Source organism: Nymphalis io, chromosome 16, assembly GCF_905147045.1.
Source record: "Nymphalis io chromosome 16, ilAglIoxx1.1, whole genome shotgun sequence".
NCBI lineage: Eukaryota > Metazoa > Arthropoda > Insecta > Lepidoptera > Nymphalidae > Nymphalis > Nymphalis io.
Window position 1 is genome coordinate 8,689,594 of NC_065903.1, and position 16,668 is coordinate 8,706,261.

A 16,668-nucleotide genomic window follows, 5' to 3' on the forward strand; every position below is an offset into this window, starting at 1 on the left:
CATTTCTTACAATGCCAATGTCTAAGGGCGTTTGGTGACCACTTACCATCAGGTGGCCCATATGCTCGTCCGCCTTCCTATTCTATAAAAATATATATATATTGGATTACGCTGCGCACGCCAGTAAGGCTCAAAGTCAGCATAATTTTTAGCTGTAATCTCGAACAATCATCGTCATATTTCAACCAATTTACACAAAATCTTGACTATTATAAACCTAAAACCTTACTCATGAATCACACTGTCCCTTGGTGAAGACTGTATGAAAATCCTTTCAGAAGTATTTGAGTTTATCTCATTCACACAGACAGGCAGACGCGGCGGTGGGATTTTGATAAGAGGATACGTAAATAAATATCAAGTTTAATATTAAATTACAATAACATTAGTGCGTGGGGGATTTTGTTACAAAAATCCAAATTTTCTGTATATCTAATAATAAATAAATGATTCAATATATTTACACATATGACAATTATATATTACTTTTTTAATTTTAATTCGATTTTATATTATCATTATATCATTTGTATCACTATTACATTAAAATGAAAAAAATAGTCTAAAAGAACTCAATCTGAAATTGGTATATCATTTATCAATACTATAAAGACAAAAAATACTCTCAATCTCTTTTTAAACACCAACTTTGTTAAGATTAGTTAAATACTGCTGCTTCTTTCGATTGTGAAATCAATAAGGTCAGAAAGAGTGAAATCAACGTTTAACAAGGCCGTCAATATTAGGAACCATCAAGTGGAAAGTTTAATCTAAAAGAACTAAATATTTTCGTAGTCTGCAAAGATTTCAAGGACAAACATTTTTTCTCTCAATTTTTGTATTATGTTTTGTAAGTACTAGGTAGTATAAAGATTTGTGATTTATTTGAGTTGGTCAAAAGTATTTATATAATAATAATTAAAGTCCTATAAAGTTAAGTAAGCTAAGGTGTCATCTGCCTTTGAGGAGAAGTTTAGCACTAAGCCCACGCTAACTATAACGCTAACATATAACGTATGTCAATGTTTCAAGGATAATCAAAACTGTTGCCGTTAGACGATAGTAACGTGACATGCTCCGCTCAGACACGAAGGAAATTTATTATTCATGGACGACGTTCGGTCAGCTGGAAAAACCATCTAGCTGCGTTAAAACTTATTTTATTAAAAATTTACTTATAATGACGAGAGTGATATCCCACGGCTGCAAATGCATGCTCACTTGAGAAGGTTTGGAGCTTACTCTAGCACGGAGCTCCATTGCTAGTTAATACAAATTGTGTGATTCAACCCGCGATCTTCGGTTAAGATTCACGCGTTTTTCCCACTGGGCTATTTCGGTTATGACTCGCCTAATATCGAGATATTTTAAAGAAAAATCAGATATATAAATGATATACAATTTCGTCAATATGAAAATAGTTCTATAATTTATATACAATATAATTAAAATATTCCCGATTCAAATTTAATATTAAATTAAACAAATGAAAACCAGGTTAAGTAGAACAGGTACAAAATATTGATAATTTTATTTAAAATAAAAATAAAAAATATTTAAGCGGACTCTTTATATTGTTATTTTACAAAGCATAAAGCTACCATCAGTTCCGAATCCCTAATTTGTGTAAAAGAACCGGCAAGACCATATATATCATATCGTTACTTCTCCAGATATGTAAGATTATATAGATTATAAAAACTAATTAAGACTTTGCTAGTTAAAATTGAGCCGAGATGGCCCAGTGGTAAGAACGCGCGAATCTTAACCGATGATCGTGGGTTCAAACCCGGGCAAGCACCACTGAATTTTCATGTGCTTAATTTGTGATTATAATTCATCTCGTGCTTTACGGTGAAGGAAAACATCGTGAGGAAACCTGCATGTGTCTAATTTCACTGAAATTCTGCCACATGTGTATTCCACCAACCCGCATTGGAGCAGCGTGGTGGAATAAGCTCCAAACCTTCTCCTCAAAAAGAGGAGAGGAGGCCTTTAGCCCAGCAGTGGGACATTCACAGGCTGTTACGGTAGTTAAAATTGCAAGATTATTTTTTATTATAAGTAAGATGATGTTCAACTTATAAAATCTAAAACTGCACCCAGACGTACGTGGATTAGAGTTAATCCAGGCTTAGCGAAGTTTCTGTACGAGCTGAGTTCGTATTTGAGACGGGTTTGCTAAATGACATATTGTTCGAGGACCGAAGTACTGTGGCAATAAACTAGGTACGTACCATTGTAATGTGACGTGAGTTCGTTCGGTAATTTCTGGTGCCGGTTGAATGAACCGACGAACGGAAACGGTGTGTAAATTAAAATGTTAAGATGTTATTGGTTGAACCATTATTTTGCATAATAAACATTTTCCTTTCATTTTATTTCAAACCATAGACAAGTTTTTTTTTTGTAAGTCAAAGGCGATATATGAAAATCCTTGTAAATAAAAATACAATTTAATTATGTGCCTTTATCCATAAATATTATTTAAATTTATATTCAACCTTGTATACATTATATACATAATGTTATAAACGAATTATGTCAGTGACTTTCCTGTTATGTATATATAATAATAATAAAATACTTTATTGGAAACCAAATAAAATAAAAACATTGTTACTAAGTATGCAATATATATATATATAGATATATATGGAAATGTACAAATAATTAAGTACACATTACAATTTTCGATATTTCAGGAAAATCAAAAATAAGTTAAGACGAAATAGAGCAAATATTAATTTTATATTGCGTGTAAAAATTACAAGTAAAAAGAATTAAAATGTAAAGAACAAATTTGTTTTAATTTTACGCGATCGTCGCGATGCAAGCATATCGACGACAAAATCGATCAATATGCTTTAAAAAATTTACAAGGTTTGCGGTTACGGACGCTTGTATATCTGGTTTTACAGTGTGGTGTAACATTATAATGTCTGTTTTATGTCGTTCATAAACATACGCGTCTTAAATAAGTATCGCTTCGAGAAAAAAAAAAAATTACGCCAGGATAAAAATTTTGATTGAATAGATACCCATTTGATTGAGATTATTTTTTGAATTATATACGATATAGTATTATAAAGTTTTACAAGGATTCGTTTCATTGATTGGAATTATATTTTTGTAGTTTGCTATTGTTGTAAATTAGGTTTACGTCGATTCCATTGTGCGCTGCTACGTGTCCAATTCGCACAAAAACACCGGAAGCCGGAAGCGAAGTAGGTTTAAACAACTTGGGCGCTAAAAGATTCGGTCCACTTTTGGTCCACTGCCAATTCGCTGTCAGCTGAATATATTTTCATTATTGGGTCATGTTTTTACAATAAACTCAAAGCAAAGTATTATAACCTCAATTTAAAAAATATTGTTAATACTAACTAATATTATAAATGCAAAAGTGAAATTGTTACGAAAATCGTATTACATTTATGTACTGAAAAATTACACATTTATCTTTATAATTGTTTTTCAAATCATATTTGTTTATTAATGTTTTTTTATTAAAATAAAGTCTGGAAACATTTAACGAGGCATTGCATAAGCATAAGCTTATCTTTATTAAGTATTGTTTAAAAAATGATATTGCCTAAATATTTGTTTTTTAATCTGGCAAACGTAAAAATGTTTAACGATTTTCATAAGATTCATTCGTTATTGGTGTAATGCTTAATGGTTTAATAGCGTTAGTCCCCTGAATGTAAAACGTTTGTGGAATCAGATTCGTTTGCATAACCTCTGCACAGGAAGTAGTCGTTGTTTAGTCGATTAGGTTGCAATTGCAACGGGGACGCGGATAAGCAATTATTCCTATTAACTCTCTTCCGGATCCTGATCGGATTGCATTTATTATATATACAATTATAGGATGCACGCATTAAAAACGTCGATATTCGTTGTAAAATTGACTAGTAAATTAATTACTTTAATACATATGTTCCTGAAGATTTGGGTTGGTATACGAAAATGGCATTTTTTTTAATTTAAAAAGTGTATGTGTAAATATAGGTTTTACATATATAAAGTAGTTATTAGACGTATCTATATCTAGTCGGAGTGAGCTTATAATGAAAATTTAAAAAAAGTTAAAGTCAGTGTTGATAAAAAATGTCTATAATACCAATGTTCGTCATAACCGACTTCAAGTTCTCGTTTGTACTGTATGTTTGTGTCGATTTTTACAGAATCTACGCAATCTTGTTTTTAATTCCTACACTGAAATAATATTTATTTATATCAATGATACTCGTTGACATTTCAGCATATAAAATATTAAGGTACTGTGTGTAGATTTACAAATTTTATAATAATTATTAAGTTTATTAATTTAAAAATAACTTATTTTCTTAATATATTTTACATTAGACCGGATACAAATCGTCTAACGATAAATATACCGCGTTTTTCGTACTTACTGGGATTATGATAGCTTAATTAAAAATATTAAATTTTTCGTCTGCGCGAGACGTGCCGCATTATAAACACTGGGAGGGTAAAACAAAAGAATATATTAACTAGACATCAGGATCAGAAGGCACGCTTTGTCGTTGAAAATTATTTTAATAATACGATATTATATTTTGTTTGTTGATTAAGTTAATTGAAATAGTTTACTGACCTTAAAGAAAGGTTTTTTTTTTTACTTCTTATATGAGAAGAATCTTATACCTTTATTATAATTGCGAAAGCTTGTTAGAATAGTTGTTATTACAATCGAATTTGAGAACAAAGCCCGATAAACGAGATATTAATGAAAATATATTTCATATAGAAGTTTATTATATCGTGGATCAGAACATATACCGTTTATATACCTAAAGAAATAGTATTACATATGTAAATGTATACGTATATAGCGAAAGGGACGGGTAACAGCTAGTAGAACATACAAAAAGAAAAAATCATGACCAAGTATATGAAAGTGAAACAGAAAATATTTCGTTTTATATGTAAACTTTATATGTATGTAATTATGATACCAAGTGAAGTGGCAATATATTATTAAAGTAATTAAGCCGACGTATGTTTACCTGAAGTTGGCGATATTATTTACGCATACAATAGTAGCCTCAGCGATTGTATGCTTTATATAAAGTTGGTGATTCACACACAGAGGTGACTCACGTGTCTGTAGTTGTATTCGAACCGAGATCCCGATGTCATCAGGGCTTGCAAATTAGAGAGATTTCGCCATTCCGTGACGCATATAAAGGCGATTTTTAACCGACAACGTATGTTTTTACAATATTCTAATTTCGTAATACATACATTTCAATGGCCGAATGTTTTAAAAGAATAAAATTGTTGTATGGTTGATAATTAAATATCATCGTTTGTTTGTCGAATTTGTGACGCAAATGCATCATGTATTACGGTAATATCTGTCTTGTGGGAATCATAATGTTGGAATAGGTTTTTTATTGGTCTCATAGCCCTAAACAAAGTAAAGGATAAAGTGGGATTCGTTTCGGATGACGTAATGTGCCGTAAATGGTACCAAGGCGAGGCGAACACGTGTTCAACGAAATAAAGCTGGGATAAATTTATAAGTTGTTCGTGGAATAAAATGTTCGATTAGGAGACATAGTTACACTTTGTTATAAATGACACATTTATAAACTTACTTACTGAAACTTTGTTACTTGATATAAAATTAAAAGTTTTTTTTAAAATTATTGGCCATGGTACTAATTTTATTATACAAAGTATTTTACACCAAGCTAATTCGAAAGTACCTACTAACACAAAATCATTGCTATCCTTTTGAATCCCATGGATTAGAAAGAGATAGCAAAAATTTTATTTAGCGACGAACGAACCACTATTGGCGGGAATGGTGTGAGTAAAATAGTTATGAGAAATACCGTCACCTTGTATATTGGTCTAGAGTAACTAAGTACTTAGTTTCTTGCCGGTTCTTCTCGGTATAATCTACATTCCGAACCGGTGTTAGCTTTGCATTTAATATAATCCTGTAAAATGGCGATTCAAAAGTGTTTATAAAGTCTACTTGCAATCTAAATCAAAGTGTATTTTGATTTAGATTAGATTTAAATAAACAACAGGTCATATTATACTTGGCACTTGGTTTGTAAACTTATGATTATTTATTGCAAATAGCTTGGCGGACTGGTTAATATGTTATAGAATTGCGGATGTTTAAAATGAGCCACGTGATCGTTACAGTAAGGACATGCTTAGGTTACGATGACTGATAGATCTGTCAAATTTGACAGCCCATCTTATTAATTACCCTACGCGTGGTGTGGGCCAACACGCCATCAGGCAGTTAAACGGTACAGGAGATTATAGGTGTAGTTATATTATATTCAAGTCTTGTTAGTATAATTATCTCCGTGTCTTATCTGGAGATGACACTCGCACTGCAAGACGTAATAATCACAATAATCATCGTAATAATCAATAACAGTTAACAGTCAATCCGTTGCCAACATAGATATTTAATATATGTCCCTTGTATCTGTAATAACACAAGCCCGCTCACCCTTACTCATCCAGCAATACTAAGTTTTGATTATTTAGCTATAGAAGAAATAATCACTGACCATTCAATCGAACTCAAGCCCCTACTTGTAAAAATTTAAAAACACACCAAAAAATACAGATATTTTCAAGTGATACTCAAAAACAATGCCTTTATATAAAGTAAGTTTTAATTAGCTCGTTACTAATTAATGATTATATCATAGGCATTTAAATATACTTAGTCGCAAGAATAACTTTTAAACGGTGTATCACATTGATTTTATTAGGCGCTTGATTGGTTATACTTGCGAGTTAACTGTTGCATTAGCATAATGTATACATCAACTGTACTATAAAAAAAATTTTATATATGTGCTATACTAATAAGAAATGTGTTACATGGTAGAAATACTTATTTATGTACTTCATTTAATATATTTAATAATTACATATTTCTATATTGTATTTGATTTAATAAAAATATAATCGGTTTCAGGACGTTTCATTGGTATTATTTCGTAAAAAAAAAAAAAAGTTTTTCCCGCGCATATATAAAAAACGGAGAACTGAACGATTGTCATCGAATTAACAGTATATGATATTTTGTTATAGTAAAATTTAAAATATCTCATAAGTAATTATATTAAAGATATTAAAATTAACACATAATAAAGGGTATTACTTCTACTGGTGTATTTATTATACAGAATAGTAATAATCTAAGTGCACAGCAAATTGTATACGGTATTATTATTATTTTTAGCTATATGTTAGTAGTCCAAGATCGAAATCTCAAAATCAAATATTATAAATACTATTTTCTTTTAAACGTATCAAATTAAATTAAATAAATTACCCTATTTTTGTAACGAGCGTAAAAACATGCGGCGTGAGAGACACGACCAGACAAGTAAAGGTTTTTAATGAGATCCTTTGAATTTTTACATAAAAATCATCATTATTATTTTTAACATAGATGAGTGACTTGTATGTAATTACTTGTCGGACTTGCTGCTCGACCAATTCACCCCTTTCAAGCAAATACCTAACTCAGCAGTAAACATTTATAAGGAAATTACAAACCATTATAAAATGACATGCGTCAGAAATATTTCATTCAAACGTCAAAGGAAAGAATTTCAATTAACATCCCGTCTCGAAATTTTACTCGAATCTCATTCAAATAAGAACAATAAACTGTTTAAATCATTTATACTTGAGTTAATTAACGCAAAGACGAAGTCAATACTAATAAAGAACGAAGTATAAAATAAATACCATTTAAATTGGCCAGGTCAGCTTTTGAACTACGTGTGGCGCGTCGTTTATTTAATTAACACCGTTTGTCGTTCAATTGCAAGATTTGTGCTATAATTTAGTTGTAAGATGTTAACTTAGAAAGCTGTTTTAATCAAGTACGTACAAAGTTAATATTCGTCGCGACAATTATAAGTAATGTACGACGTAAACATAACATAAATGTTTATTTACATATATCTAACATAAGTTTTATATTAAAAATACTTTCTAATTAGTGTCAATTTTGTCCTTAAAAATATTAACCTCAATAAAGCTTACATTAAGCATATAAAATGACAATTCATTTATTAAATAAACATATTAAATGTCGCTAGGTTACCACTTAATTTAAGTGTGAAGTTTGCAACAGAATGCAATTATCGACGGACGGAAAGTATACTGAGTGCAACGTACCGCATGCACCATTAACTTGGTTCCACCTCACGATCCAGCGAGCTAAGAAATATCTTTTTGTACTAATATGCTTTTTATCAGCTAGTCCGGTGGTATACTACCATTTATTGGGAGCAAGATTATATGGTATAGTTAAGAGGTAGATGTACCAATAGTAAATTTAATAAATTCGTCATTATTTTCTTTTAAATATAATTTTAAAAGAGTATTACTTTTTGTACTTTGTACTTTCAGTTCAATTGCATTGTGGATTTTGTAATTATATTAATAATAAATAATAAATAAATAAATAAAAAAATTCAAGACATAAAATTGACGACTAATTAATTTCAAACGTATTTTCACGATCGATTGACGGGAACATCACTAAAACGCTACGAGAAAACATTTTTAATCTGTCAAAAAGTTGCCGAACAAACATTTCTACTAATACATCTAATACTCATTATGACACATATGTTTATGATACAATTTAAAAATATTATTAAACAACCACGTTTTTCGTTTTAAATTAAAAAGAAAAAGCTCTTTAAACAGAGCTGCATATTTACAACATATTATGTAAGAAAGTATGTGAAAAATTATGTGTACAAATATAGTATATATGAAATGTTTTCTGTCGTATAAAACAAAAAAAAAATATAAATGTTAAGGTTGAAATATGATTTGCGATAGTAAATACGCATATTTTTTACTTTATCCGTTGATATTTTTATTCTTATCGTGATATCGACCTCCTGACCGATTTCGGCAACGACAGTCATTGGAGAGGAACAATAGCCTACGTGCTTTCCGAGGTACTGGAGTGTAAGCAATACCAACTTCGGGCTGCTCGACAGAAAATTTTTACTGGCCCGACCCGGAATTTGAACCCAGGAATTCGCAACGTTATAAGACCGGAGCAGTCTTTATTATAAAAACTTTTCATCACCGGTTGCGTTAAGTAAATACAAGAATTAAAATCGTTGACCTAAATATCATTTAGTGAAAATGTGTCGTCCCAAGTTGCATTGCGAGTTGCATATGAAAGCTTTGAAAGGTCGCTTCATAATGGAAGCGGGTTTCAATTTGATACCCATTGTTGTGACGTGGTTAGATTCACTCGAGTACCGACGCAGTCAGTATGCAGTTTAATAACAAATACTTCTTCTGTATATTCTAGTATTTCTGTGTATTGTTTTCACATTATTTGTTATATATATTTAAAAATGAATACGATGAAGATTAATAAATAAATCTTAATTATTCGACACATAATATGCATTGCAGTTTACCCAATATTGTGTGAGGATTTCTCTGTTTCGTAAAACTCAAAAACACTTGTCAGTGACGGTCTCAAATTATTATCAAATTGCTTGCATATACTCAAATATATAAAATAAGAAGTAAAATAGTTTGGGTAGTATCTTTCTGAATTTGTTTACTTTATTAGTGACATACAAGTCAAGCTAATATAAACGTTGCATTTAGATGCAGATCGTTTTTTTTAAATTCTTATTATTTAAAGACTTTTGCGTCTGTTCCTTTTTTAGTTTTATTTTTATTGTAAAAAAATATATTATATACCAACATAAAGACAAAATCTCATTGAATACTACAAAAGGACACGTTGAGTATCAAACTTGATAAAGTCAAATTGCTGAATTCAATATAGATTAATAATAGAACAATGGTTCTTAAACCAAATAAAGTTCGATAATTACCCGCTTGGAATACTGCGAGCGACAACTACGAAATATATTTACGTTGTTTCAAATTTGGAACATTGGAATATTTGAATAGCAAATTCAATGAATGGATAAATGGGATATTTTTTAAAGTAACATTTTTTATTTTAATAAAAACTATTACTTAAATTCGCATTTTATTTTTTTATTGACGTAAATAGATAACAAAATTAATAAATTATTTTTTATTAAATTAATTCTCTAAAATGTTTTTTTATTCAAATGAATGATATATCATATTATGTTTCTTATTTTTATGTTGTATAATTATTACTGTTCCAGTCAAAGCTGTGAACAAAATCTAGTTTTGTCATTTATATGTTCAAGAAACAGATGCTACAAATACCGGTTTCATTTTATAAATGTTGCTATATAGAACTGTCAAGGTGTACAATTTTGAGTGCACCTGCCTTTTGTATTCAGATGAATGGAACCAGCTGCTAAGCAGATTAATTTCTTATGACAGATCTGACGACAAGTGCTAAGCAAAAGTAGCATTTTTTTGCGAAGGCTCAAGTAAAAAATAGTATAAGATTGGTTGGGCTTATGTCAGAAGTGATTTTAAAATATTGTTGTTCACATTTCTACTGACAATATTTTATATTTCATATAAAAATATTACTAAAGGATAAGGACCGGATTTTAAAACATTTTAATTAGAATATATGTCAATTTAGGCAAAGATATAATATTATCACCGATATTATAAATTAGTTCTAGATACTGTAGTTGTTTTATTAGTGCCAATTGCCAAAAAAACGTCGGTAAAATACCATTATGTATGATGAAGAATGTATTTAAAAAATATTAACCAGGTTTCAAACACTGCAAACTCATGACGACGAAAATATTTACAACGATGCTAAATCCAGTGGAGATGAAATCGTTCGTCCCTGTGATCAGTGCATCAATCATTCATCTTGTGCTCCTCGGTGAAGGAAAACACCGCGAAGAACTGCACGTTTCCGATGAAAATCTTTAATCCATCACACGTGTACCCACAAACCTAGATTTGAGGAGCATGATAGAATAAGCTCTACAAACTTTTAAAGATTTTCTTAAATCTAGTTAAATTGAATCTTGATGTTCAAACCGTCCCGGCATGTAACACTAATCAACTGAGAACACTGGGAGCCCGTTACGTAATTTTTTATATACTGGGTCACTATCGATGGGGAAGCCAAGGGTTGTTTTGTACTCTTTGAATAAATAACCTTTTATTATATGTACAGTTCTTTGTAATCTTAGATATACTATAAACTTGCTTTTGTAACCTTGTTTTTTACGTCGATATATAAATTATTATAATTAATTCACCAATTCTTATTATTAAGATGTTTACTGTTAGTGATTACTATTAAATGTAACTATTATTTATGTCGAAGTTAGTTAGTCATTGTAGTTTTATAATATCATTAGTTTTTGCTTCTATTTTTTCGTATTAATTTTATGATATGAAAACTGAATATTAAGTCTATGTTTAAGTTACAGCTATGGATCGCTTAAAAATAAAAGTTTTGACTCAATATGTTTTTCATGTTTATAAGTTGTATGCACGTGGTCAGCCTCGTACTATAAAAAAAATAAGGTTACACTATTCAAAGCTCGGATGGAGTCAAGCTCTGAATTGTCAAGCAATATACTTTGAATTCGCTCTCTCACTCTACTTAGGCATTGAGTTGAGACAAAACATTTCAATCGATTTTAATTAAGGTCTGCAAATCTATATATCTATATTATCTAAGTGACGTTTATTATCTTACGAAATGTCATATATTTAGCTGTGACTAATTTTGAGCCAAACAATTTTAAAATTCATCCGGTTTCAAAAGTTCAAAAAGTTTCTTTGACAACTGCATAAAGCAAGAAGCTCATTAAGAATATATTTTTTGGATTTTTTTGTTTTATTCTATAAAAGTTGCCAGTAAGAGAAAATTGTTTATTGGCAATAAAACCAGCAAAAAGGTAGTTAAAAAATTACGAAAATAAATTTATTAATTTTATACTATCTTTAATTTAATTTCGATATTTCCTTTTACTTATTTTTATAGTTTTATAAATAATGTGCTATTCTTATTCATAGAATGTAGAATTTATATCGCTTCTGGCGATTATAATTAATGGATAACGATAACTGACGATTCTTATTTATAAACATGTATTTTAAATAAACTATATCTCCTTGAGTCTTAATCGGATAGTTATATTATATTTATATGTTAAGCAATAACTTATTCTATTGAATATAATGCGAAAACCAAACATTCTTTTAATTCATCAATTGTTTTTGATAAAATATATGTCTGTTATCGCGAGATTGTAAATTCATAAGTGAGGTTCCGAGATAAGATTGCGTTGTTTCTTGATTCTCAATGACAGACGTAATCATTTAAATATTAAAATCAATACAGCAAGTGAATATATTTTATAGACAACTAGTTTCCGTGCGCGGCTTTCCGTGGGGGGCGCAAGTATTAGGTTAGGTTAGGTTAGGTTAGTATGTACTTTTTTGTACTTCCGACAACGTATATTTAAAATTTCATGATGATTGAGTTAAGGCGTAGAAGGTTAGCAAGCGAACAAACTTTCGCATTTGTAATCCTTTTTTTTTATAGAATAGGAAGGCGGACGAGCATATGGGCCACCTGATGGTAAGTGGTAACGGACGCCCTTAGACATTGATATTGTAAGAAATGTCAACCATCGCTTACATAGCCAATGCGCCACCAACCTTGGGAACTAAGATTTATGTCCCTTGTGCCTGTAATTACAATGGCTCACTCACCTTTCAAAACGGAAGATAATAATATCAATAACTGCTGTTTTGCGGTAGAATATCTGATGAGTGGGTGGTACCTACCCAGACGAGCTTGTACAAAGCCCTACCACCAGTAAAACACCACCACCACCACTTACCACTTTACGGTTACTTAACGACTATTCATTTAAATCACGCATATACGTAAATATGATCGCTATTATATTATAAACATGGTCATAGTTATTTTATGCGTCATTTATTGTAGAAAAATAAATGATTTCACTCTTCAAAGAGGATGCGATGAGCGTTATTTAAATTCTCACGCAACTTCTATACGAGTGTTTGTGTTTGATTGGATGATTGCCACATACATTTAAACATGGGGTTCAAGCGTGCTTCCTATAGAAACAAGCTGTGCGTACTCCGATAATAATTACAATCTTATATTATATAAAAATTGACGCTAGTATGACCCATTCCAACTGCAATAGAGATAAACAAACCACAGATTTAAATTTTCCATGAGATTTAAAAATAGCTGATTTATTATGCACTATAAACAATTCTTGATTAATATATATTTATTAATAATACAACAATACTCTACTAAGCTACTTATATCCAGTTAAATCTTACTTCCCAAAGAGCGAATAAAAACTTTGCCGAAATTTAAACGCAATTTTTTCACGAATCGTAATGAATACCGTAGAATATTTTAGATTTCGTGTTTATCTTTTTCCTGCCATTGGAATAGACTATACATATGTTTGGGAGTAATAGAGTTCGATATTGTTTGACTAATCATCATGAAAGTTGGCACCTATGTGTATAATTTCATTGAATTTTTATACTATCGACTTTGTTGCAAATAACTCCCCATTAAATGTCGCCGTACCAGATCCACTTCTATATCGTGCGATTGTCGTAACTATTAGATAATATTTTTTGTACTTTTTTTGTTTAAAGATGAATGACATTAAATTCTTGTTTTGGTTTATTTTATTCAAACAAAATTAAACTAACATTGGACGTCTCATCTGCCACTTAACATTACTTATAAACTTATTTTAGCGGATGTTTAGTTAAAACTGATTTCTCTCCGACATCATTGATCTGATATTCAAGAGAAGACACGGGATTGTGTAACTAATCACCTGCTAAACAAACATTTGTAGTTGAAGTAAAGGAGGTTATATTATTGACTAGTACGTTGAGATAGATTAAATGGTTATAAAGCACGAATCATAATCGAACATCGCGATTTCTTCTCTAATCAAGCATTACTTCTTGAAGCCTTCAATTGGATTAAGCTTTAGCCCAGTTATGGGTCATAAAGGCTTTAGTTTACTTTGAATTCATCTCTGCTTATCTTATCGCAATTATCGTACTGGGAACAGGAAATGTTACCCACGATTCCCAAATGAGTGAAACATGCTAAATTTGTATAGATAATGTGGACTTGATGTTCATAAATATTACATTAATATTCTACGATTTCAAATATCAAAGTGAAGTTGTGGTTTAAAAAAATACACGAAATGTAACGTCTTATAAATTTTATTTTAATGATAAAATATTGCATACCGCAGGACTTCGTCTATTATATCTGCATTGCGTCCTCTGTTGCGGATTGTTACTGATTTTTAGAATTTTAACTATAATTGATTTAGCAGTCAAGTATTACTATATTAAGTAAGCTAAGCAGTCATTTTTAAATTCGTAACTTAAAATTAAAAGTACACGTGCAAATTAGCGTGTACTTTTAATATTGGTTTAAAACTGTTTAACAATTGGTTTAACATTTTAACGAATTTATTAGAATCCGTTCTAATATCTTGACAATAACTGACGACATCAAAAATAAATATTAATTTCGAGTGTATCAGTTAAAGTGACCGAAGTTCTTTTTGCATCAGAAACATTTAGTTTAGTACAATTTGTTTGTTTTGAAACAATACAAATAAATAGCAAAAATAAAGATATTGATAATAAATTACATTAGTTTTAAATTATGTATTGCAGCTATTGAAGAATAAAGTTTACTGGTGGTAGGGCTTTGTGCAAGCTCGTCTGGGTAGGTACCACCCACTCATCAGATATTCTACCGCAAAACAGCAATACTTGATATTGTTGTGTTCCGGTTTGAAGGGTGAGTGAGCCAGTGTAATTACAGGCACAAGGGACATAAAATCTTAGTTCCCAAGGTTGGTGGCGCATTGGCTATAAGCGATGGTTGACATTTCTTACAATGCCAATGTCTAAGGGCGTTTGGTGACCACTTACCATCAGGTGGCCCATATGCTCGTCCACCTTCCTATTCTATAAAAAATAAATAAAAAATAAAGCTGTAACTGGATTGAACACAAGTTTCAGTCCAAAAATCATATTCAAAATAGATTAAACAAAGCATTTAGTGTTGGTTTATTTTTCGGTACTAACTAAACAAAACTACCTTTAATTTGTTTTATAAATGTTATAATATTCCTTTAATTATAATTTTAAAATACAAACTTTTGTAATTGTTTAAAAGATAAGTAAACAAATAGTAATGTTATTATTTTAACTATATTTTAGTTTATATATACATAGAGATCACCAACTGAACATTCAGAAAAATGTGAACTTGTTACATAAGCTCGTTGGGATGTCACATGATTCTCTCCGGTACAATTGTGGGTGGTAACCTTTAGCAATCTTCTAACATTACATTCTAGTTTCATTCAGTAATGAATGAGTTAACACCCTTTCATCACATCATGTTTAAAATACATAAATTTATTTTTAAATGGCACAAACTTTTATGCTTTTTGATACTTTATTTATTTATATAAAAAGACCATAATAATAAATTATATTTAATGCCTGTTTTTTTTTAATGTGTGCCAGATGTATATTTTGTTTTAAATTTGAATTGTTTGAAATAAAATTATCTACAAAGTTATTTTATCTTTGAATGAACAAGATAATAAATATATAAACTATGTAAATGAAATTGCAATCATTTTATTATTTTAACATGTATAACTTTTATGAATGTACTTTTGAGAAATGAGTGATATTTTAATAGTGGTAATAGTATTTTTGCAGCCAATACATCAGGAAGTTGCCATCGCACTTGATAGCTCTGATATCTTTTGAGTGTTATCTTTGTTTGTGACTTCATTAATCACAACTGATAAGGATAAACTTCCTTTGCTAACTCTTCATATAGAAACCATTTTATAAACAATATATATATATATATATTTATACTAAAAAGGTACAAAATATGATAAGCACTGAGTTAAATTCTGAATAAATATGAAGAATAATATATCAGATCTATTGTTTATTGTAATAAAAATAAATAAATAAAGTTTTGTCTTACTCGTTTTAATTCCAACGAATGGTTATAAAATCTGAGCAATTTGTCCACTAAGGGCTTGACGGCGCGCCAAGCCCTTTCTTGGGTTATAGTCGAAGGGTCCGCAATCGCTTCCCGTATTTCCTTTCCAGCTCCTTTGTAACACTGTATTTCTTCTAAGATTTTGTCAGAATCCAAAAGAACTCTTTGCACTTCTTCATAAACATCGCGTTCTGTGTCAGTGGGTGCAGCATTCTCAAAATCTAAGAATATATCATATCGTGGCGACGAACAGCAGTTTGAATCATCACGGGCTAATAGACTCAGCAGTTTTCCCATTTCGATTTATTTGAATCACGAATTAATTTTATTTATTATAAATACCTCCTGGATAGCATCGACTGCATTGCCCAGTAATTTACGTTTATGAATAAATGTTATTGTTTATGTATAAAATTTAATAAACAAGGCGGTTTTATTATTTGTTAGACACTGTCACTATTTATTTCATTACAGTTTATTATTTTAATTTAAATAAACTATCCTCCGATGCACTCCAACCGTTGTACACTGTTAATGCCCCACCAACTGAATTGACATTGACTTTACCACCCGCCCACAATAGTGTTGAC

General features: G+C 30.3%; 1 protein-coding gene across 1 annotated transcript in view; it reads right to left on the reverse strand.

The window, feature by feature from the left end:
• LOC126774222 (CYFIP-related Rac1 interactor A) overlaps positions 1-16,613 on the reverse strand; it is a 27,274-nt gene extending 10,661 nt beyond the window's left edge. Inside the window, exon 1 of the mRNA XM_050495643.1 lies at positions 16,061-16,613. Coding sequence (XP_050351600.1) covers positions 16,061-16,375 — 315 coding nt within the window. The 5' untranslated portion in view covers positions 16,376-16,613. The remainder of the gene's footprint in view (positions 1-16,060) is intronic.
• Between the last annotated feature and the right edge of the window lie 55 nt (positions 16,614-16,668).